Source organism: Aythya marila, assembly GCF_965140915.1.
Source record: "Aythya marila genome assembly, contig: HAP1_HAP1_SCAFFOLD_282, whole genome shotgun sequence".
Lineage (NCBI taxonomy): Eukaryota > Metazoa > Chordata > Aves > Anseriformes > Anatidae > Aythya > Aythya marila.
Window position 1 is genome coordinate 832 of NW_028136691.1, and position 22918 is coordinate 23749.

The following is a 22918-nucleotide window of genomic DNA, read 5'->3' on the forward strand; positions in this document are numbered from 1 at the left end:
GGGCGGTGGTATTCACAGCAGCAGCAGCGTCCCCAGAGGTGGCAGTGTCCCCGTGTGTCCCTATGGATGGCAGTGTCCCATGGGTGGCAGAGTCCCCGGGGTGGCAGTGTCCGCAGGGGTGGCAGTGTCCCCACGGGTGATGGTGTCCCCACAGGTAGCAGTGTCCCCATGGAGAGCAGCACCCCCACAGATGGCAGTGTCCCCATGGGTGGCAGTGTCCCCAGGGGTGGTGGTGTCCCCACAGATGGCGGCGTCCCCACAGGTGACGGTGTCCCCATGGGCAGCAGCACCCCCACAGATGGCAGTGTCCCCACGGGTGGCGGTGTCCCCACAGATGGCAGTGTCCCCAGGGGTGGCAGTGTCCCCACAGATGGCAGTGTCCCCACAGATGGCAGTGTCCCCACGGGTGATGGTGTCCCCACGGGTGGCGGTGTCCCCCCGGGGCGGCAGCGCCCCCCAACCACTCTCACGCCCCACGCTCACAGAAACGCGTTTATTGCAGCCCAAGGGGAGGTGGGGGCGGGACGAGTGCCCCCAACCCCATAACACTGGGGGGGGGCCCGGGGCGGTCGGGCGGGCTCAGGAGGGGCGCGGGACCCCCCCGACCCCACAACCTCTACCGGGGCCACCCCGGCCACCTCTGCGCGCGAGGGGCGAAGCGGCGCGGGGGGCTGGGGTGGGGAGGGCTCCGCACCCCCAGAAGCAAAACCCAGAAGGATCCTGAAGGACCAAAAATAATAATTATGTCACCCAGGCAGCTCCGTCTATTCCTGAAAAACAACGGAGCCGTCGCCAGCGCGAGGCGAGGCGAGGAGAAGGGTCCCAGCCGCTCGGGTTGCCTTGGTGACGGGGCGTAAATCTGCATTTTCCGCACGCACGCGGAAACGCCGAGCCCGGCCGGTGCCGGTGCTGGTGCCGGTGCCGGTGCCGAGGGATGGGCGAGGGGTTTTGGGGGGCACCGGGCGCGAGGCCCCGAGTCCCGCGGTGGTTTTCGGGTGGGTTTCTCCTTCTCTCTCTCTTCGCCTCGCCCTCTCGGCCGCTTTTCGCCGGGGTCAAAACTGCACGGCGCCGGGGGAGATGTTGAACATGGAGGGGTCGAACTTCTGGCCGCGGAAAGGGGAGCCCTCGGTGTCCCAGCCCTTCTTCAGCATCTCGTGCACCTTCTGCAAAGAGCCGGCGGCGCCCCTCAGCCTGGGGCTGGCCCCAAACCCCCATTTTTTCGGCCAAAAAGATGGCAAATCCCGCAGGCAGCCGTGCCCAGGGAGTCCGGGGAGCTGCGGGGCCACGCCGCCGGCCGCAGCCAAAGCAAGGAGGGAAGCGAGGGGCCAAGTGCCCGCCACCCGGGGGGGTGCTGGTGGGGGGGGGGGGGCACCTACCAGCTCGTGGCTCTGCGGCTTGCCCTGCAGCTTCTGGTGGTAGTCGAAGGTGAGGCGGTCGAGCACGGCGTGCTCCTCCTCGTCCACCGTGGCCATGGAGCGCTCCTTGTTGATCTTGTCGATGTCGATCTGCTCCTCGCCCTCCAGGATGGCGTTCCACCAGTACTCGTCCCCTTTGTTCAGGTTGATCTGGGGACAGCGGGGACGAGGGGACGAGGGGGGGGGGGCTCAGATCATCCCTGGGGATGGAGCCCACCCCCCTCCGGGCCCGTCTGCGAGCTCCAGACAGAGCACGGCTGAGGCGGGGGCCCCACTCACCGCCCCCTTCCCGTGGCTGGAGGAGGGGGTGAGACACCCACAGCGCTCCGAGGGGTTGGTGGGACCCCCCCTGCTGCAGGCACAGCCCGAGCCCCCCTCCCCAGTGGGTTTGGTGCCTCCCCAGGGGGTTTGGTGCCTCCTTGGGGGATTTGGTGCCTCCCCAGCGCGTTGCGGCCCCATCTCAAGCTACCGGGCTCTCAGAACCCAATTTTGGGTTCAGCATCCCCCCCGGCAGCCGAGGTTGCTCTGCTCCAGGGGGCGAGCCGAGCGCCTGGGGACCCGTCCAGATGTGCTGGGTGTGTGTGTGTGTGGGGGGGGGGGATTCACAAATCCCGGCCCTGCCGGCGGCCTTCGCGTTGCGCTAACCCAGAAAGAGCCCTCGCCTCGGCTCCCCCGGGGGCTCGCTCCGCGCGCGGGCGCGTGGGCGGCGAAGGAGGCTGAAATGTCACCCGCTGCTCCGCGCCGCCCGTGCTCGCCGCGAGCTCCTGCCTCCTGCCTCCGCCAGCCCCTCTCCACCAGGATTTGGGGCCCCTGCCCCGCCGGGGGGAGCGAGCCCACGAGCCTCCCGGGCGGACGAGCCGCGAGCTGGGCGGCAGCGCCGGGTGTGCCGGCGTCCCTGACTCGCTCCTTTCCTTTGGCTCGGAGGAGAGGGGGTGGGCTGCTTTTCCCGATATTATTTTAGCAATAATCCCAGCAGCAGGGAAGATTTATGGCATTCGTTGGCGCCTCTGCAAAATCATCAATAAAGGCAGACAATACAATTTCGCCGAACCTCCCCAGAAGCTCAGCGGCTCCGGAGGGAAGCACGGGCGGCCATCAGCGGCACGGAGCCGGGCGGCCGGCCCTGGTGCGAAGGAAGGGAACCAATTAATGCAGGAGGGGGGTGGCTGGGGCTTCATCAAGCTGGGAGCATGGAGCTGGTCCGATATTGCAGCCTGGGGAAGGAAGGCGTGAGTTTTGGCAGCCAGACGGGCGAGCTCCCTCTCCTCCTAACGGCACGGTTGCACTTTCCACGGGGGATAACGGTGCCGGGGGCGCCCAGCCCCGCTGCCCACCCAGGTGGGAAGGAAAACCCGTCCCCTCTCCCTTCCCCACCACATCCCCGTCTGCCACTGGTGCCAAACACACTATGACCGGTCAGGCCTGGATAAAAAGCCCGGGTGGGGCGCGGAGGGAAGCCCCCGGGGGGGCCGCAGCCTCCGGGGAAAGGCAGAGGAGCTGCGGCCGCGCACGGCGACCCAGGAATCCTCTCCTCCTCCCCGCCCCGTGCGTGGCCCTGGCTTTATTTACCGCATCCTGCTTCCCACCCTGCTGGGAGGACAGAATTATTCATTTCCTCGCCAGCTTCTCCACGGTGCGCATCGCTCCAGCGCCGAGCGCTTTGCAAACAGCAATTCATTAACCTCTGCAGCCCACCTCGCGCGCGCGCGCGGGGGAATTGGCTCTTCCCCCGTATTCCAGGGGGAGAGAGCCGAAAGTGGGACTCGCTCCGAGGCTGGAGTCCCACTTTCAAACACGAGCCTCCGAGCTGCCCGCGGGGCTCGGCGGAGCTCTGCCAGCTCAGGGTTGGGGTTTTTTTGGATCTCGGCGGGGCCGGACTGCGTGCTGCGGGCGGCTCGGCTCCCACGGTGGGATCTGCTGGGCTCGGGTTGAGCTCTGGGGTGCGTTTCTGTCTCTTGATTCCTCGGCGAGTGTGTGGGTGCGAGGAGGGCAAGTAGGGGAGAGCAGGCGGCCGGGGGCCGGTCCCGTAGCGCTCAGCCCGGGCGATTCGGTGCCTGCGAGCCACGGCCCCACCGCACGCGGCCCCACGCAAAGCCCCGAGGGGCTGCACGGCGGGAACAGGGCTCCTTCACAAGGACACACCGCGACCTGGTTACGCCGCTCGCTCCGAAACAAGGCAAAAGCCTGGCCCGAACTCGAAGCTGCTGCTGCACAGCCCAGCCCAGCCGCTCTGCCCAGCCCTGGGGGGCTCCTAAAAGTGCTGGCAGCCTTTTGCCGGAGGCAGGATGGGGTTCCTGCAGGGTGCCGGGCTCTCGGTCAGGCAGCACCTCGCGCCTCTGCTTCCATTTTTTGTTTTTTTTTGGCAGATGCCAAACGCACCCATGGGGTCAGAAGCACCTTCTGCAATGGGACACCGTGGGGAAGGAGGTGATGGGGGGCACAGCGTGGTTGAAACTGGCGTGGTGACCTCGTGCCATGGTGTCCTCATGCCACGGTGTCCTCGTGCCACAGTGTCAGCGTTCCCGGGGCAGGTTTCTGAGAGGGGACCGGGCTGTCCCCACGCAGGGGGCTCGGCAGCACGCTGAGAGCCTGAGGGGTGGCAGCGGCAGGGACGCGGTGCTGTGTCCCCTCCTCCTGCGTCCCCAGCCCCGCCGGGAGCGCCGCCGCCCTTCGCTGCAGGAGCTGGGCTGTGCCGCAGCACGAGCTTTCCTCCCTGATCCTAAATACCTTGTCAGAGACGCTGCCAAGGGACGTAAGTAGGTCTGGGGAGAACAACCTCTCACCACCTGCTTCCCTTCCGAGGCAGCAGCGGGCAGCAGGAGGCAGAAGCCATGGAGGGGGCACCAGGACGGCCGCGGGCATCGCTCCCGGCGGCACGTGGAGGTCGGGGAGCGCCGCAGCTCGTTGTTCCCTCGGCCTCGCGGCTCGGGAGCTGGCAAGATGAAGGCTGTAAGAGTCGTTCAAGGCAGGGCACGGTGACAAAAGCCCAAGCCCGGACACCAAACGTCGGAAAGGAGGAGAAAAAGAGAGGGAACGGAGGGGGAAAAAAAAAAAAAATCCTCAACAACGAAAATAATCCCAAAACGTGTTGTGCACAACACCCAGCGGAGCCTGCTAAAAACAGCTCCTGCGGATCTATTTTCATCGCGCTTTTGACAAGCGAGCGGGCGTGACAGGGAAGGGAGAGCACGGGGCTGAGAGCCGGGGCCCGGCGCGGGCCGGGGCCACGATCCCCAGGTGGGAGCAGGCACAGAGCAAGCACCCGGGGACCGGCGGAGCACGAGGCCTTGAAATGAGGCCCCGCTGGGTTTCTCCCTCGGCCGGGAGCTCGCACAAGCTGTGAGCTCGCCGAGGGGCGAGGCGGCAGGGGCAGGCCCGGTGCCACGCAGCAGGGAGGCGCTCGGGGCCTGGATTGAGGGAAGGGATCGAGGGGAGAACCGGGGAGGTGGATGGAGGCAGAGCCGGGGGCTGTACGGCACATCGAGCTGCTCAGGGCAAGAGCTGGGGGAGAGGGGAGGGCGATTACGGCCCCCCAGAAGGGACGGGACCAGGCAGGAGAGGTTTCGCCTCCACCGAGCCTCAGTGCTAGGATCGAGCTGGCAGGGGCTGCAGCAGATTAGGGCCACGGACCACAAGCAGGTGGATTTTCTCCAAACAGAGCCCCCGAGGTGTCCCACACCACGCCCCTGGCGTCCTGGCGACTCCAACACCGGCACCTTGCGAGTTTTGGCTGCGTCCCCTCCCCGAAGCCCTGCAGGGAAGTCACCGGCGCCTCGCGGTGTGGTGATGAGGACGCTCGCGGGATGAAGGAGCTGGCTGGGGGCTGTGCCACGCGTGGAGGCGCACAGGGAGGCAGGAACACGCCCCTGAGAGGAGCAGATCTCGGCAGCTCGTTAGCTTGTTGGCTGGGCAGCTCCCATGAATGAACCGCGAGGAGCCTTCGGCTCCTCTGCGCACGGGAAAAGGAGACGCTCCCGGGCGAGAATTCCTCACTCTGCTCCAGTTACCTTACAATTCTTCAAGAGAAACTTCATCCCACCATCAATATGTTGGCAGCCAGCTGGAGATCCTCACAACCCTGCGCCCCTGCTAATTTCAGGCTCTTGCCTCCAGCTCGGGTTGGAGGCGAGGGGCCGGCTCCTCGCGCTGCCCGCGGTCGCTGCGGGAGGCCCCGAGTCTCGTTCCACCCGCGCGCTGCTCCCGTCCTCCTCGGGCTCTTCACCAAACACCGCCTCCCTCGCTGGTCCCGGCAACGTGCTCTGGGTGCCCCTCAGCTGCCCCACTCGTGATGCGGGGTGAGAGGTGAGCGCGCTGCCTCCAAACCTCGTGGCCTCACGCAGGGCCAGGAACCACCGGACCCTGGCCTCGGAACCTCTCCTGGGGCTGCTGCCGGCCCCGAGAGCTCCTGAAACGCTTCTGGGGTGGGCTCTTGGTGGGAAGGAGAAGGCAAAGATGGCAACGGGTGCCAAGAGCCTGCTCCTGGAGGCCCCAACACTCGCACAAGAATTTGGCAAGCGGTTGATGTGGAAGACACGCGAGGCCCCAGGCTGACGGGCAGCCCAGGACAGCTCCGGCTGGGGCAAACGCCCTGGGTCCCAGCACAGCGGGGAGCAGAGACACCCCTGGATCGCTGGAGCACACCGGAAACACGCACTGAGGCTGGGAGACCAGCAGCAGTGAGCTGCCGGGCAGCAACAGCCCCCAAACCACCTCAACGAGGACGATGCGCGGCGCTGGGGCGGCAGGGAAGGGAAAGGGAGCAGTGGCTGCAGTGACGGCTCCCAGCAGGGCTGGCAGCGTGCGGGAGAAACCCAGAGCAGGGCAGAAATGAGGGATGGGGGCTTCCCTTCACCCAGCACGCAGGCGAGGGTGGTGTGAGCTGGATATCGCACGGGGAGAGCCAGAGAAAGGCGGCGTGGGACACGGCCAGGTCTGGCTCCAGCCTCCTGCTGCTGCAGATTCCCAGGTCAAGCCCGGGGGAGCTGCAAGGGAAGGCGCAGCGAGGCGGTGGGAGCGGTCAACCCTTACCAAAACGCACTTCCCCGGCTCCAGGCTCCAGAGGGAACTCTCGGTGTTGATCTTGTGCGTGAGCTTCCCTTCCATGAGGACGCGCTGGCTGCTGCCCTCCAGCACCGCCACGCGAATCGCGCCGCTGCTGATATCCACAGCCACCTGGAAACGCAGGGAGAGAAAATAAGCAGCGAGGCTCCCGCTCGCTCTCCCGCTGCGCTGGTCGGGGTGTGGGTCAAGTGCACTCGCTGGGGATGAGAGAGCGAGAAGAGCCATCAGGGCTGCGCGGAGCAGCAGGGTGGGAATCCCACCGTCACTTCAGAGCAAACAGCGACAGCTTGGAGAGGAAAGGAAAGCTCTCCTGGGATCGGCAGGCAGCAGGGCCCGGCACGCAGAGCCCCGGAGGGACTCACGCCAGCTGGCTCTGCCACAGCCACTTCCCCGTGCCTCAGTTTCCCCCGTGCCTCAGTTTCCCCCCAGAGCAAAGCAGCACCGCGGGCCTCCTCCGTACAGCGTGCAGGGGCCGGGTGCCCGCTCGCTGTGACCGAGCTGTTTGGAGCACAGCGTGTGCGTGGCCAACACCGTGACCTGCAGGTTCGGGGCTTTCTGACCCGGGAAGGCTCAGCCCCACACCGCAGCTCCCCCAGCTTCTGCTGCCCGAGCCCAAAAGCTCGCTCCCTGGCTTCGTTGGGCTGCTGACGGCCACGGGGACAGCGCTGGGCTCAGACCAAGCTCCTGGCTGGGTGCCGGGGGGCTGCGAGGGGCTGCGAGGGGACGAGGCAGCTCCGTACGGAACGGGGCCAGCTCCCTCCCGGGGCAGCCATATGGGGAACCCTGCTCCGACCCGCCGCCGAGGTGGCACGGCTGCCCCCGGGGGGACAGAGGCAGACTGCGGCTTCGCCCGGTGGCACGGCGCTGCCTCGGTCTCCGAAGAGGCCAGGCCATATGCTGCTTCCCCTCCCAGCAGCACGGAGCCGCGGCAGCGCCGAGCCCAAGCGGGGCTGGGGCAGGACGTGGCCGGAGAGGGGCGGTCGGAGCCCTCCGGTCCCTCGCCTGAGAGGAGGAGACTGCGGTGAGATTTGCCTGCATTCTCTCCCAGAGTTCCCCCAGATCTTCCTCCTGCTCTGCAGAGCTCATTTGAAACGTTATTACATTATCCATTACCTAGGAGATTTCCAGTGACTCACTAGCACCACACAGGCAAGAGCCGGGCAGAGCCGCGCCGCTCGGGGCCAGCACCACGGCTGCGTGGCCGCTGCCGCCTGACAGAGCCCCCAACCTGGCCGGGGCCGAGGAAACACCGCGGCTTGGACGGGACAGAGGAGGCCAAGTGGAAGCGGGACCCGTCCCCAGCACGGCCAGACCCCCTGCCACCATCAGGGGCTCAGCGGGAGGGGGTCCGATGCCCCCAGCCCCGCGGCGGTGCCCAGGGCGCAGACGCAGCGTCACGGCTGCGGGATCTGAGGGGAAGGGGATGGTTCAAGGCGAGGCAGGCGTCGCTCTGGGGCAGTTTGTGGGGCTGGGGGGCAGCTCTGGAAACAGGCAGCAGGCAGCAGGCAGCGTCTCGGCACGGGGAAACCTGCGGCAACACTTCAAATGGGGCCGCGGGTGCTGGGGAGGAGACGGGGGCTAGGGCAAGGCTTGTTGTTTGCAGCAAAACGCAACGTGCCTCCTCCTAACCCAAAGGGCAGCGCGGGGAGACAAAGGCAGGGGAGAAGGGCGCAGAGACACCCCGAGGGAAGAAGAGGTCCAGGATTCTGGGCAGCCTCTTCGCCCGCGCCGTCGGTCAGAGCGCAAAGCGACGGCGCCGCCCGCTCCTCACCACGAGCCCCCTGGGGAGCAGAGGGCTGCGGAGGAGGCTGGGGATGGGACCTGCAGCAGGGCTGGAAGCCCTCACGCCAGGGAAGTAGCCCGGGGGGGCTCGCAGGAGCCCAGGGCTCCAAGGCCGCCCGCACCCCTCGAGGGAGCGCGGGGCCCAGCTCTCCGCCACGGCTTCGCAGCGCGGCGATTTCAGTGCGCGCTACACCGCCCACGCCCGCCCACGCAAATCAAACAAGCAAACACAAACCTAGGAGCGAATCTAGCTCATCTCCTCCGAGCCAGGCAGAAAAGAGAGGCTGCTGTCATTATCTCTATTTAAGTGCCTGGGAAGCGCTCGGATCCGCGGGCCCCTGTTGCGCCTGTAAGGAGATCAGAGCGGTGCGGAGCGTAAAGGAAGCGCTCCCACCTACCCCTTTCTCCCGATCCCGCTCCACGGACACTCCGTGGAGCTCCATACAAGGAAACCTTCAGCTTGCCCGAGCGAAAATGTGCCATAGCAACAGCCAGAATCCAAAAAGTGTCATAAGGAAGATTTTGAGCAGCATTAGAGCCAGGCATGTTCCGAGCCCGGGGACCAAACGGGGGAGATTTTTAATCTCGCCTTGGCAGGCAGAAGCCGAGGAGCTGATAATTTTTTTAGAAGATGAAGCTGCGTGGTGAATGCAGGGGAAGGCTCCTGGTTTGCAGGAGCCATCGATACCGTGCCCTAAGCCTCTCTAGCTCCAAAATTGCTTTGAAGCAGCCAGCTCTGCCTGTGACCCAGCCCGCAGCCCCCCACGGCTGGAAGAGATGCCAGGACTCACTGTGAAACGAAACCTGGCTGCGAGGCGCCAAGAGGAGCCCTGGGAGCGAGGCAGGAACCAAAGAGCAGGAGATGCCTCGCCAGGACACGGAAAGCCTTGTGTCGGAGCCATCGATTGCCCAAGAGGGCCGGGCAGGCCCCGGGCCAGGCTCGGCAGAACCAAATTTGCCCCAGGGTGTCGTGCAGCGTGGGGCCGGGCAGAGCGGAGGGACAGAGTCTGGGGCAAGGAGGCTGCAGGGATGCGAATCTGTGGGTGTTTGGGGCTGCTGGCAGCAAACATGACTATGGCAGAGCTGCCTGAAGGGAGCAGAGGAGAGACAGGGCAGAAAATCACGTCCTGCCCCGGCTCCTCGGAGCACCTGCAAGGCCCCCGCGTCTCTGGGTGGTGAAGGATGGGGTAGGCAAAGCGTGACGCTGCTTTTATGGCAAGGGCACAACTCCTGGCACCTCCCTGTGCAGGGAGAGGCGTCGTGATCGCGATACGATCCAGAGGGGATGGAACATCCCCCCGGACACCCCGAACCCTGCCAAGGAGCCTGGCTTTGCTTCGGAGACCCACTGGGGACGCTGCATCTCGCGGGGCCCCCCTGTCCCCTTGCTCCATCGCCCCTCCAACGACGCTGTTGGCGTGGCGAGGAGCTGTGTGGGCTGCAGCCGGAGAACAAACCCAAGCGTGCTCACTGCAGCTGCCCTGGAAGCAGAGAACGGGAGGTGGGGCAGTTGGGCTTCCCAAATGGAAAAACCCCGAACCAGCTGCGGGCAGGGGGGCGCTGGGAAAGTCCCCGGAGTTCAAACCCGGAGCCTGAGCCCGCTCCGGAGCCAGAGGAGCCCTGCCAGCAGCTGGGGTGCTCGGGGGGAAGGTGACCCCATCGAGTGCGCGTGGCAGGCGGCCGCAGCAGGAGGCAGGGCTCAGAAACCTGGGCGTGAGCTCGCAGGAGGTGGAACAGGAGGAAAACGCACAGAAAGTGCCCAACAGCGCCAAGGAACCCTGCTGGGTCGCTGAACAACGGGAACCAGGCACGGCCCCGTCCCGATCCCCAGTCTGAGGGACAGGCAGGGGGCTGTGGGGGCTCCACGCACGGCTCCGGAGGCAGCTGGGCCCCCAGGGGAGAGGGAGATGCTGGAGGACAAACCTTCCGAGCTGTTTTACCTGTTTGCCCTTTACGATGTGCTTGGGCACCGGCACTTTAATCTCCAGGTCGCTGTAGTCCTGGGACCAGGCGTAGTTCTCTCGCACGGCCCCGTTGTAGCTGTCGGGGTTTGTCTGGAACTGCTCCTGTCTCCTGGGGAGGGGAAAAAAACAGGCGACAGGCTGAGCAGATGGGAGAGGGCAGGGGACAGGAGAGCAGGGAGCAAGGAGCAGGGCAGGGCCTTGGCTCAGGCACTCTGTGAGCCCGGCCTCTGGGGTTACGGGGCAGGGAGAAGGCTGCCCGGAGACCCCAAGCGGACACGGCACGCACCACGACGGGCATGGGACCACAAAAAGGACTCGCGGGGAGATGGGCGCTTCCTCCAGAGACACACGAGGAGGTGCCTGGGGGGGTTATCAGACTGATCAGCAACCCTCGACACGCTCCCAGCCGCAGGGAGGTTTCCTTTGACTCTGGCAGGCTGCGGACCCACGCCACCAAAACCTCCTGCAGAGCAGGGAACCGAACCCAAATCTGTTCCGACGACAGCCACGGCGCTACCAGAAGGCAGAGCCGTGCTGGGGGGGGTTCGGTGCACACCGAGCACTCAGCCCGGGGCTGTGGCACTTCTTGGAAGGGTGCAGGGGATGAGCAGCCCCGGGGGGCAGCCAGTTCTGACGCCCCCACACCGGGGGACCCGTGCCAGCAGCGGGTGGGGGCGGCTTCCAGCAAGTGCCGTGCCCCGAGGATTACGTAAAATCCAAGGGTTTTAATTAAATTAGGCTCGGGAGACGTTCAGAGGGGTTTGTCGAGGGGTCTGCGTGCACACGGGGGTGATTTTTTCTCCTTCGTGGCCAGCGAGGGCCACCCGTGTCCTGCCGTGGCTCTGCGCCGAGCGGCTGCGGGCTCCCGGCCCCGGCGGCCCCAGGCGGGTGGTTTTGGGGGGCAGCGCGGCCCTTTTTCTGGGGAATTTTGGCCTTGCTTGGCGTTCGCCCATTGGGTGCCAATTGCCATGGAAACGGGGTTGGCATGGCAGCGCCGAACCCGGCGCTCGCGCTGGTTGGCTCCAGCTGTCGGCTTCCAAGCCGCCCCCGGACCGGAGGAGGCGAACGGGCTGCGAGCGGCCACCGGGCTCCCGAGGGGCAGAAACGGGGAGAGCCGGAGCCGTGCCCCGGCGGGTGTCACCCCCCCGTGGCCTGTCCCCAAGGCAGGGCTTTGCTGCCGGGATGGTGGCCCCAGAGGCCGTCCCCGTGCCTCGCTGTGGAGCCCGGGTTGAGGCCGTGCTGCTCCTGCCTCTGCCCCGCGTCCTTGGGTCAGGAGCAGGCACCTCCGTGGTGTACCAGGAACCCGGCTGGGGCTCCAGCCCGGCTGCTTTTCCCTTTCCGAGAGTGTTTCCATAAAATCAGCCCCATCCTGTTCCAGTGCGACCCCCACACACGTGGGTTTTTCGGCACCCCGTGGCCCACGGTGCCGTCGGTTCGCCCGACTCCCACGTCCTGGAGTCCGGCAAAGCCCCGGAGGTCGTGCTGGGACGTGACACCGTGGCACGAGGCAGAGCTCAGAGCTCTCTGAAATCCATCAGTGAGGTGCCAGGGAGAGGGCGCAGCACGGAGTCGCCCCCAGCCAGCGAGGCTGGAAGGGGAACAAAACTCTTCTGCGCACACAGCAGGGGTTGAACAGCTCCTCTTCCTCGGGAGGAAGGTGCTGGGGCTGGGTGGGTGCAGGACAAGGCGTTTCGGGAGGTTTGAGCCTTCCAGGGTCCTCGCCAAGCACTGCAGCACGCAGGCACGAAGGGTTTCACAGCTGCCCCGGGAGCAGTCGGTCTGATTTGGGTTATTTCCACGGGGAAACTGAGGCAGGGCGTGCTCTGCCACGTCTCTGTCACAATTTTCTCGGCCTGGCCTCGCTGCTGATCCGGCGGTGGTGGCAGCTTTCCTCCCTGCCCCCTGACTGTCGGCGCCCTCCACGGAGCAGCAGGCCAAGCGGCGAATTCCCCTGCGGGCACCACGGATTCGGGTGGCAAACACAGGAATCGGGTCTGGATCCCCGGCTGGGAGCAGGTTCCCTCGTTGGCCTCGCGCTGCAGCTCCTCCACGAGGCAGCTCCGTCCCCGCGCCCACCGGGCGAAGGCTGATTCCTGGAGGACGAGGGGAAGGAGCCCGACGGAGGGGCCGGATCCGGGCGCCCATCGTCCCGTTGCGGTGGTCGCTCGGGTCGGAGGCAGGTGGCAGCGGGGCCGAGGAGAGGGAGGGTGAAAAAGCAGCAGCTTTGCACCCGCCGGGCTTTGGCACGGCGTGCACTTGGCTGCCGGGTGGTGGGGATGGTGTGGGTGGGTCTGTGTGTTCTGTCTTGTTCTATTTTTTGCTCGCAATGTGTCATTTTGGGGGAGGTGAAACCTTTAACAATGCACCGTCGAGAAGCAGCCAAGCTGTTTCGCAGCGCGCGCGGCGGTGCCGTCACCGTGTCAGAGCCCGGCCGCACGCGGCGCGGGGCCAGAGCCCGGCAGAAGGGAGCGGGGACCCGGCGAGGCGGCAGTGCCACCGGCAGCAGGGCGAGTTCCCCGCTCGCCCCGTGCACATTTCGGTGCCTCTCCTTGTTCCAACTTCACAGGGCAGCGACCTGGTGCGATCCGAGCCCCGCAGTGGCCACGGAGTGAGCGTGGGGACGCCCGCCCGGACCCACCGCCCGCCTCGGGGAGCAGCTCCAGCAGCAGCTCTGCGCCAGCAGCACCGCGCACGGCCAGGGGCAGGAACCGGGCGCTGAAGGATTTGCTTTGACGTCGTGAGCAGGGAGAAGTAGGGCAGCTCGCAGAGTTCCTCCTCTTCCAGGAGTTTCCAGGCCAGGACGCGGGCGCTGGGCGCTCGATCCGGCAGCGTGGCCGTTCCTGAGGAGGTGCCGAGGCCGAGCCGTGCCACGGGAGGGACTCGGCAGGGGCTCCATCCCGGGGGACTCACTTTTCTCCTTCAAATCCCATTTTTCACTCGCAGCATCCATCCGGGAGGGCGGTGTGGGGGTGCTGCAGAGGCCCAGTAACCGAAATGGAGGCCGAAGGAGGCGTCAGCAGCACCCCTGCCCCCCCAGCACCCCTCCCCGGGTCTCCAAGCACATCCCGACCACACGCAGCCTCTCCTGCCCCTGCCCCCTGCCCCCTGGCAGAGCAGGGGAAGCAGAGGGCAGCGCCCTACGAGGCCGCCCTGCAGCAAGGGGCAGGGACCGAGCAGCCCGGCCCCGTGCCCAACCCTCCGTCAGCAGCCCCGTGCGGCGCACGGAGCCCTGCTCGGGCCCGAGAGGTTGCCAAGAAAGGAAAGATCTCATTAAGCAGTAATGAAGTTCCGAGCAAGCGAGGAAAAGAGAAACCCAGGCACACGGCGCCCGCCTGCCCGACCCGAGGGGGCATTTCCCGCGGCACCAGGCACCGGGCTCGGGGCGTAACGACCCCGCGTGCCACAGCCGGGCCGCGGAGGGCGGCGAGTTCAGGACGAGGAGCGGGGCGCCGGGTGCAGCCCCTTGGGGCAGGGATCACGTGCGTGGAAAATACCAGCCCTGTGCTCCGTGCTCCTGCCGCTGCCTGTGCCAGCGAGCCCAGAGCTGCCTCCCCCCCTCCTGGGGATTTAACACCTCCCGTTCAGCCGCTCGCGGTTTTGCCGGCGAAGGGCTCGCTGCGGGCTCGTGTCCCCACGCCGCGGGGCTGGAGGCCCCCCCGGTGCTGCAGGAAGGCTCCCGGCTCCCCGCACGCCGCGCACCTCACCTAATTAGGTCTCCGGCAGAGCGCTCAGCGAGCTGAATACCAACCCCCCCTCGCCACCCCCCCCTCACGGCACGGCTCACACCCGCAGTAAACAAGCGCCCGGATCCAGGCGGCTGCGGCCCCGGGGCTTTTTCTGGCTGTGTCCTATTGAGGTGGAGGGGGGCAGTTTGGGGGAGAGACCCCCCCAAGCTCCTTTTGGAGGGCACCTTTTATCCCCGGGGGGTGACTTCAGCACCGGAGCTTTGCCATTCTCCGAGCTCGCGCCCTTCAGGGGAAGCTTTCAGCCCTCGCTGCTGATCTGGGTGACCCCGGAGCCGCTCAGGGAGCCAAGTGGCTGCCACCGGGCGCCTCCACGGCACCGCCAGCTCGCGGGGGAGCTCCGGAGCCGTCACCAGAGGGCTGGATCTCACTGGGAAATGTAGGTCAAGGACAGCGGGACACGGCCCCGCCGGGCAAAGTCCCCCGGGCTCGCTGCTGTCTGCACGCTGCTCACACACCCCAGGGCTCCACAGCTCCCCAAGGGGCCGGCGCGCGGCCAAACCGGGCTCAGCTGGGGCAGAAACCACCCAAAACCCTGGGCAGCGAGGGGCAGGGACCCCCCCAAACCCCACGACCCCACAGCCCCGTCCACCCCGAGGCCCCGCAGGCTCCCGGTAGTTTTCCACGCCGCCTTCCTTCCCCGGGTGAGCGGCGCTGCGTTAAAACAAGCAGGCGGCTTTTTTTTTTTTTTTTTTTCCTTTTTCTCTCCTTTTTGACTAAGAATCAGGCACACGCTGTCCCCCGGCCTCCAGCCCTGGGATTTTCTGCTTGTTAAGAGGAAAAAAAAATAAAAATTTATAGGTTTTAATTTAGTTATTTTTGGTGCAGGGACCTAATTTTGGAGCTCGCTACCTTGGTAGGGCAACCAAAGCCCTGAGCGATGGAGTGCGTGCCAGGGGAGCTGACACCCGGCTGCTGAGCTCAGCAGCCCGGCCCGAGGACTCGAGCTCCTCGTTAAGGCAAATTGAGGCAAATTGGGCTCAGGGCACAAGGGGGCTCGCTGCGGCCGAGGGCTGAGGGGAGCTGGGGGGCTGCGGCTGAAGCGTTTCAGCCCCTCCCAGGGGTGCTCTGCTCGAGCTGGGCTGCTGCTGCTGCAGGAGAGGGCTCAGGGGTTGAAATCCTTCCTTGAAATCCTTGAAATCGTGAGGCTGTGGGCGCTGTGAGGTGCTGCAGGGCTCAGCTCGGGCAGGGTTTGCCCGGTGCCGCTCGGTGTGTGTGGCTGAAAGGCGATTTCCCGGCCCTGCTGAGCCACCGGGCTCGGAAAAAATGGGGTGGGAAGCAGAGAACCCCAACGGGCAGCAGCGAGCAAAGGCTGGGAGAAGGACGGGGCTGCTGAGGGAGGCACAAAGGGCTCAAGGACGACCCCAGCACCACTGAAAGCCCCCGGGCAGCGTGAGGAAGGGAAGGGGGAACTGCTCCGACCAGGGGAGCAGCAGCGAGGGCTGAAACTCAGGGAGAAAAAAGGAATCCACCAAGAGAAAACAAACGCCGGGCGCCTGCTCTGCTCAGGGAGCTGCTGCCCGAGGCGCACCGACAGCTCGCAGCAGCACCCCCAGCCCCCAAAACCACCCCGCTGTGGGGGCCACGAGCAGCGGGGTGGCCCCCAAACCCCCCCCCCCGAGCCTGCGGGAGGTGTTTTTGTGGTGCAGAGCAGGCCGGGTTCTGCTCTCCCCCTGCAGGAGCCGCGATCCCGAGGTGCTCGGGGGGGGGGCTCTGAGGGGCGCTGGCAGATGTGGGGCCGAGCGCCGGGCTTTGTGCAAACCCCGGGGGGGCCAGCGGGGAGGGGAGGGAGGGGGCAAATATTCCTGCTGCATCTCCCTGCGTTATCCTGGGCCGCGCGTTATCCGTGCCCCCCCCCATTTCCAGAGCGGGTGAATTATTAACAGCCTGCCGGGCGCTTTTCGGGGGGCTCCAGTGCCCCCCAGAGGAGCAGGAACCAACTACAGGCGCGGCGCGGGGCCGCTCGGCCCCACTTCGGGCCCCGCCGCCTTCCCCCAGCCCCCCGCGAGCCGTGGAGGCACCGGGGGGGGCGCAGATATCCCGACGGGGGGCCCCAAAGCGGCGTGCTGGGGGCGGCAGCGGGGACACGGCGAGGACAGGGAGCTGGGGGACACAGGGAGCTGGTGCAAGGAGGGTGGGGGGCAGCTCAGCACCCCCAGGATCACCAGCAGCCCCGTCCCGCAGCCCTGACGCCCAGAGGCTCGAGGTAAAGCCCCAAGGGAACGCTCGCAGGGGGCTCGAGCCCCTCCATCGCCCTCTCCCTTTCCTGTTTTTGTCCCGTGTCACCCGGCCGAGCCGAGCACGAGCCCCTCTCCTCCCTCCCGTTGGGCTCAGCACCCTTCCCTCCTGGCCCTGCCACCTCCTGGGGACACGGGGGTGCCATTCAGCCGGTGCTCCTGCGTCACAGCCCCGCGGGGAACCGCACATCCTCCCCCCCACGACCCTCAAGGAGAACCCTCACCCCCAGAAGGGTGCCTCCCCCCCCCAAAAAAAAAAAGGGGCAGCGTAACGGGGACCCTTACGTGGGCAGCTCTGCGGGCTGGGGCTGCGCGGGGGCAGCGGCCCCCGGGGGCTCCGCCGGCGCTGGGCTGGGCTCTGCCGGGGCGGCCGAATCCTGCGGCCCCGCCGCCTCCCCCGCGGGGTCGGGCTCCACCGTGGTCTCTACCTCGACCTCCTGCGCGGCCGGGGCCACCCTCACCCTCTCGGCGGCCTCCTCCTCCTCCTCTTTTTTCCGCAGTTTCGCCTCCAGCTCTCGCTGCCTCTTCTCGTCGTCCTGCCGGGCCATGCGCTCGAAGACTTTGAACGCCTGGGAGAGGGGAAACGGGGGCCGGCTGTCAGGATCTGCTTTGGGGGCTGGGAGGAAGGAGAGGGGACAGGGCGCGTGCTCGGGGCCCTGCCTGCCACCCCTCCCTCCGCCTGCACAGCCTCAGGTGCCCAACTCCCCAACAAACCCAGCCGCTGACGGCCTCGAGAGCCACCGCACCCACGAGGGGCTGCGGTTTTGGGGACCCCAGCCCACCCCGAGCTCCCAGCGGGGCGGGTGGAGGAGCAGCAGCCACAGGCGGGGATGGTGGCGGTGTTGGGGACCAGAACGCGGTGGCTCAGGTGGAAAAAACGCAGCCGGTCAGCGAGAAGCTGTCCCCGCCCTGCCCGGGGGGCAGGAGGAGCTGCCGGTCCCTGCGAGTCACCGGGAGGGCACCGACAGGGCTGGGTGTCGGGGCTGGGGCGGTGCAGGACCCCCCGAACCCCTTTCCATGCACCCCCCCCACCGCGCTCACCCCCGTGCCCACCCGCACTGGGGCTCCTGTCCCAAACTGGGGGCTCCGAGCCCCCTGGTCCTGGCTGGCTGCCCCCTGTGCCCAGTAGCAGGGACGGGGACGGGGCAGGGCGGGCACCGGGCCCCTTCCCCAGGGGGTTTCTGCCCCTTCCCTGCCACACCACGGCTCTGCTCAGCCCTGGGGGCACGGCCGGGGCCCTCCTGCGGCCGCACGGTGCTCGCGGGGCCCGCCTGGGGGGCTCAGGACCCTCATGAGGTGCTCGGGACCCTCCTGAGGTTGCTCAGGACCCTCATAGGGAGCTCAGGACCCTCATGAGGTTGCTCAGGACCCTCCCGAGGTTGCTCAGGACCCTCCCGGGGAGCTCAGGACCCTCCTGAGGTGCTCGGGACCCTCATGAGGTTGCTCAGGACCCTCCCGAGGTTGCTCAGGACCCTCCTGAGGTGCTCGGGACCCTCCTGAGGTTGCTCAGGACCCTCATGAGGTTGCTCAGGACCCTCCTGGGCGGCTCAGGACCCTCCTGAAGTTCCTTAGGACCCTCCCGAGGTTGCTCAGGACCCTCATAGGGAGCTCAGGACCCTCCCGAGGTGCTCAGAACCCTCCCGGGGGGCTCAGGACCCTCCTGAGGGGCTCAGGACCCTCCCGAGGGGCTCAAGATCCTCATGGGGGACTCGGGACCCTCCTGAGGTTGCTCAGGACCCTCATAGGGAGCTCAGGACCCTCCCGAGGTGCTCAGGACCCTCATAGGGAGCTCAGGACCCTCCCGAGGTGCTCAGAACCCTCCCGAGGTGCTCAGAACCCTCCCGAGGGGCTCAAGATCCTCACGGGGGACTCGGGACCCTCCTGAGGTGCTCAGGACCCCCCCGGGAGGCCCCATCCCCTCCCCTCCCCCCCACCCCGGGGCCCAGCCGCCGCCGTTACCTGCAGGGCCATGGCCTGGGCGGCACCGGGCGGGAAGCCGAGGCGGTCACCGGGCCTCAGCAGGAGGCGGTAGAAGTCGGTTTTTCGGTAGAGGAAGCCGAAGAGGACGCGCAGGAACTCGTCGACGCCGCCGACGTGCTGCAGGATGCCGAGCAGCGCCTGGTCGTACAGCTCCGTCAGCGCCTCCATGGCGGCCCCGACCCCGCTGCCACGGCAACCGCCTCCCGCCTCCGCCTCCGCTTCCGGGCCGCTCGCGCCGCGCTTCCGGTCCGCAGCGCAATGCGTCCCCCCCGCACCCCCATGGGGGGAACCCGCCCCCCCCGGAAACACAGCCCCGCGCTGCGGCGTTCCGGGGGACAGCGGGACCCAGCGGGGGACCCCGCCCGAGTGGGGAGGGGAGGGGGGCGCAGCTCGGGGGGGGACTGGGAGCGCTGGGATCCTCTGGGGGGGGAACTGGGAGCGCTGGGGTGCTGCTGGGGGGGGACTGGGAGCACTGGGATCCTCTGGGGGGGAACTGGGAGTGCTGGGAGCCTCCGGGGGGGGGACTGGGAGTGCTGGGAGCCTCCGGGGGGGGAACTGGGAGCACTGGGGTGCTGCTGGGGGGGGAACTGGGAGCACTGGGATCCTCCTGAGGGCAAACTGGGAGCGCTGGGATCCTCCTGAGGGCAAACTGGGAGCACTGGGATCCTCTGGGGGGGGGAACTGGGAGTGCTGGGATCTTCCCGAGGGGGGAACTGGGAGCACTGGGATCCTCCGGGGGGGTAAACTGGGAGCACTGGGATCCTCCTGAGGGCAAACTGGGAGCACTGGGATCTTCTGGGGGGGCAAACTGGGAGCACTGGGATCCTCTGGGGGGGGGAACTGGGAGCGCTGGGAGCCTCCGGGGGGGGGAACTGGGAGTGCTGAGATGCTCCGGGGGGGTAAACTGTGATCCTCTGGGGGGGAACTGGGAACACTGGATCCTTCTGGGGGCAAACTGGGAGAACTGGGATCCTCTGGGGGGGGAACTGGGAGCGCTGGGATCCTCCTGAGGGCAAACTGGGAGCGCTGGGATCCTCCTGAGGGCAAACTGGGAGCACTGGGATCCTCTGGGGGGAGAACTGGGAGTGCTGGGATCTTCCTGAGGGGGGAACTGGGAGCGCTGGGATGCTCCAGGGGGGTAAACTGGGAGAACTGGGATCCTCTGGGGGGGCAAACTGGGAGCGCTGGGATCCTCCTGGGAGGGGGACTGGGAGCACTGGGATCCTCTGGGGGGGAACTGGGAGCACTGGGATCCTCTGGGGGGAGAACTGGGAGTGCTGGGATCTTCCTGAGGGGGGAACTGGGAGCACTGAGATCCTCCGGGGGGGTAAACTGGGAGAACTGGGATCCTCCTGGGGGCAAACTGGGAGTGCTGGGAGCACTGGGATCCTTCGGGGGGGTAAACTGGGAGCACTGGGATCCTCCTGGGGGCAAACTGGGAGCGCTGGGATCCTTCGGGGGGAAACTGGGAGCACTGGGATCCTCTGGGGGGGAACTGGGAGTGCTGGGATCTTCCTGAGGGGGTAAACTGGGAGCACTGGGATCCTCTGGGGGGGGGAACTGGGAGCGCTGGAATCCTCCTGGGGGGGGAACTGGGAGCACTGGGATATTCTGTGGGGGGAACTGGGAGCACTGGGATCCTCTGGGATCCTTTGAGGGGGGCACTGGGAGCGCTGGGATCCTCCAGGAGGGTAAACTGGGAGAACTGGGATGTTATGGGGGAGGGGGGGAAGAACAAACTGGGAGCACTGGGATACTCCTAGGATGGGGGCAAACCGGGAGTGCTGGGGTCCTCCTGGTGGGCGGGGGCACTGGGAGCACTGGGAGCCTCATGGGGGATCCCCAAAACTTGGGGCACTGGGCAGGGGGATATTCCCCAAACTGGGAGCACTGGGATCCTCCAGGGGGGAGAAGTGGGCAAACTGGGAGCAGAGATACTGGAGGGGGGAGGGCACTGGGAGCACTGGGATCCTCTGGGGGACAGGGGGGAGGAACTGGGAGCATTGGGGTCCTCCTGGGGGGTCCCCAAAAATTCGGGGTGCTGGGGAGGGGCAGGGGGATATTCCCCAAACTGGGAGCACTGGGGTGGCACTGGGATGACCCCGGAGTGGCTGCCCCCCAAACTGGGAGCACTGGGGTTGCTCCTGCAGTGGTCATCCTTCGAACTGGGAGCACTGGGGTGCTCCCCATGTGGGCACCACCCATACTGGGAGCACTGGGGTGCTGCAGGGGGGGGCATTCCCCAGACTGGGGGCACCGGGACATTTTCCGGGGTTATCTCCCAAACTGGGAGCACTGGGGCTCCCCACACTGGGAGCAGGGACCCTCCCAGTCCCCACCACCCACCCCAACTGGTGGCACTGGGACTCCCCCAGTCCAGGAGCCCCCGCAGGGAGACCACCGCCCCCCCAAACTGGAAATATCCCAAATTTGGGACCCCAAACCGTCCTGGGGACCCTCCTCAGACGGGGATTACCCCTTACTGGGAGCACTGGGACCCCACAAACACCCAACTGGGATACCCCAAAGCTGCCCCCCCGGTGCTCTCAGCTCTGCCCCCCCAAATCTCAGCCCCCCAAATCCACACCCAGCTGGCTGGGAACAGGGGGGCAGAGGCAATGCCCCCCCCCACAAAAAAAAAAGGTGGGGGGGGGCACCCCAAACGCTGCATTTTGGGGGTGCTGAGCCCCCCCCCACCCCCCCACCCCTTGCTCCTGCCTCAGTTTCCCCCCTCCAGGCCCAGCTCTGCCCATTTCTCCCCCCACACACCTCATTTTACCATTTTGGGGGGTGCTCAGGGTGCTGCCCACCCCCCCCCAGGGAAAAAAAAAAGCAGCGCGGGGGCAGCGATTCGGTGATTTAACTCGTTTTATTGAGACTCAACGGAACTCCGCAGCCCAACGGGGCTGGGCACATGCGGCGAGACCCCAGGGGAGTCGAAAACGCAGCGGGAAGGCATGGAGGGGGGGGAATTGGGGGGTTTGGGGGGGTCAAGGGGGTGGGGGGGGGGCTGCGCCGGGCGTGCTGCCCCCCGGGGCCGCAGGCGGAATGGTGGCTGGTGAAGACGGGAGGGGTTTTAGGAGAGCTGGCCGCAGTCGGAGATGGTGATCTGCTTGCTCGTCTTGCCGTCCTTGGAGCCGCAGCGCTCCATGGCCTCCACCACGTTCATCCCCTCCTTCACGCGGCCGAACACCACGTGCTTGCCGTCCAACCTGCGAGGGGGGGGCACCAGCACCGTGTGTGTGTCCCCCCCCCTAACCAACAGCACCGCAGCACGGACAGAAAAACCCCCCACGGGGGGTCCTGCCCGCTCCCACTCCCCCCCAGTCCCCGCTCACCACTCGGTCTTGGCCGTGCAGATGAAGAACTGGGAGCCGTTGGTGTTGGGGCCGGCGTTGGCCATGGAGAGGATGCCGGGCCCCGTGTGCTTCAGGATGAAGTTCTCGTCGGCGAATTTCTCCCCGTAGATGGATTTGCCGCCGGTGCCGTTGTGGCGCGTGAAGTCGCCGCCCTGCCACCACGAGCGGCAGCATAGCTCAGGGCTGGGGGCGCAGCCAAAAAAAAAAAAAAACCCCAAAAAACCCCAAACCACCCCCAAAATCCCAACCTGCACCCCCCACCCCTCAAAAAAAAAAAACAAACCCTCACCTGGCACATGAAGCCGGGGATGATCCGGTGGAAGCAGGACCCCTTGTAGCCGAATCCCTTCTCGCCGGTGCTCAAGGCACGGAAATTTTCTGTGGGGGGGGGTGAGAAGGAAAACGCCGTGAGCCCGGCCCCGTGGTGAGGTGGGGGCGCATTGAGGGCCCCCCCCCCCATTACCCACCTGCTGTCTTGGGCACCTTGTCCGCGAAGAGCTGCGGGGAGAGGAGCGAGGCTGTGAGAAAGGGGGGTGGGGGGGGGCAACACCGAGACCCTGAGGGGTTATTTGGGGTGGGGGGGGGTAGGGGGGCAGCCCCGGGACCCCCGTGGATGGGATCTGGGGGGGGGGCACGGCCCCGTCACAAAATGGCGGCGGCCGCGGTGTGAGGGGGGGGGGGGGGAGCGGGGCGGGGGCGTTGAGGGGGGGGGGATCCCGGGGCTGGGGGGGGGGGGGGTGGTCCCGGTGCCCCCACCCCCCCCCACCCCTTCGCGGTGCCGAGCAGCGGCCGCTGGGGGCCGCCCCCGCCCGCTTCGCCTCAGGGCAGCGCCGCCGGCCCCGTGCGCGGCCCCGCGCCTTTGTTCGCCGCACGGGGGCGCGCACCGGAGCCTCCCCCCCCACACCCTCCCCTCCCCTTTTCCTCCTCACCGCCCCCTCCCCAAATTCCCTCTCCCGTGGGGGGGGGGGGCTCCACGTGGAGCCCCCCCCCCCTCCTCCTCCTCCTCCTCCCGTTCCCTCACGGGTGTCCCCTCAGCGGCGCGGTCACCTCGAAGGTGACGCGGCCCAGGGGCTCGCCGTTGGCGGCGATGTCGAAGAAGACGACGGGGTTGGCCATGGCGGCGGCGGGAGGCGGCGGGGGGGAGGCGGCGGCGGCGGCGTCCTCGGCGGCGAGCGCGGCGCAGCGGAAAGAGAGCGGCCGCCCGCCGCCTTTATATACCCCGCGGCTGGGCCCGCCCCCCGGGCAGCGCCGCCCAACCGCCGCCCGCCGCGTCACGGAGCGGCGTGCGGGGCGGCCAATGGGAGGCGGCGGCTGAGAAAAGGCGGGGAAGGAGAGGAGGGGAGCGGAGGGAGGAGGAGGGGGGGGGAAAAGCCGGGG

General features: G+C 67.2%; 2 protein-coding genes across 2 annotated transcripts; both read right to left on the reverse strand.

The window, feature by feature from the left end:
- Positions 1-478: 478 nt before the first annotated feature.
- NUDCD3 (NudC domain containing 3) lies at positions 479-18400 on the reverse strand. Its single transcript, XM_082785862.1, has 6 exons — positions 18162-18400; positions 16488-16771; positions 10199-10331; positions 6444-6587; positions 1377-1565; positions 479-1163 (listed from the first exon to the last, which is right to left on the reverse strand). Exons 1-6 carry the CDS (start codon positions 18348-18350, stop codon positions 1053-1055), a joined length of 1050 nt encoding a protein of 349 aa, XP_082641988.1. The 5' UTR covers positions 18351-18400; the 3' UTR covers positions 479-1052.
- Positions 18401-21032: 2632 nt separating this feature from the next.
- PPIA (peptidylprolyl isomerase A) lies at positions 21033-22739 on the reverse strand. Its single transcript, XM_082785854.1, has 5 exons — positions 22589-22739; positions 22009-22039; positions 21831-21919; positions 21521-21693; positions 21033-21394 (listed from the first exon to the last, which is right to left on the reverse strand). The coding sequence occupies exons 1-5, from the start codon at positions 22655-22657 to the stop codon at positions 21259-21261; spliced, it is 498 nt and encodes a 165-aa protein (XP_082641980.1). The 5' UTR covers positions 22658-22739; the 3' UTR covers positions 21033-21258.
- Positions 22740-22918: the final 179 nt, after the last annotated feature.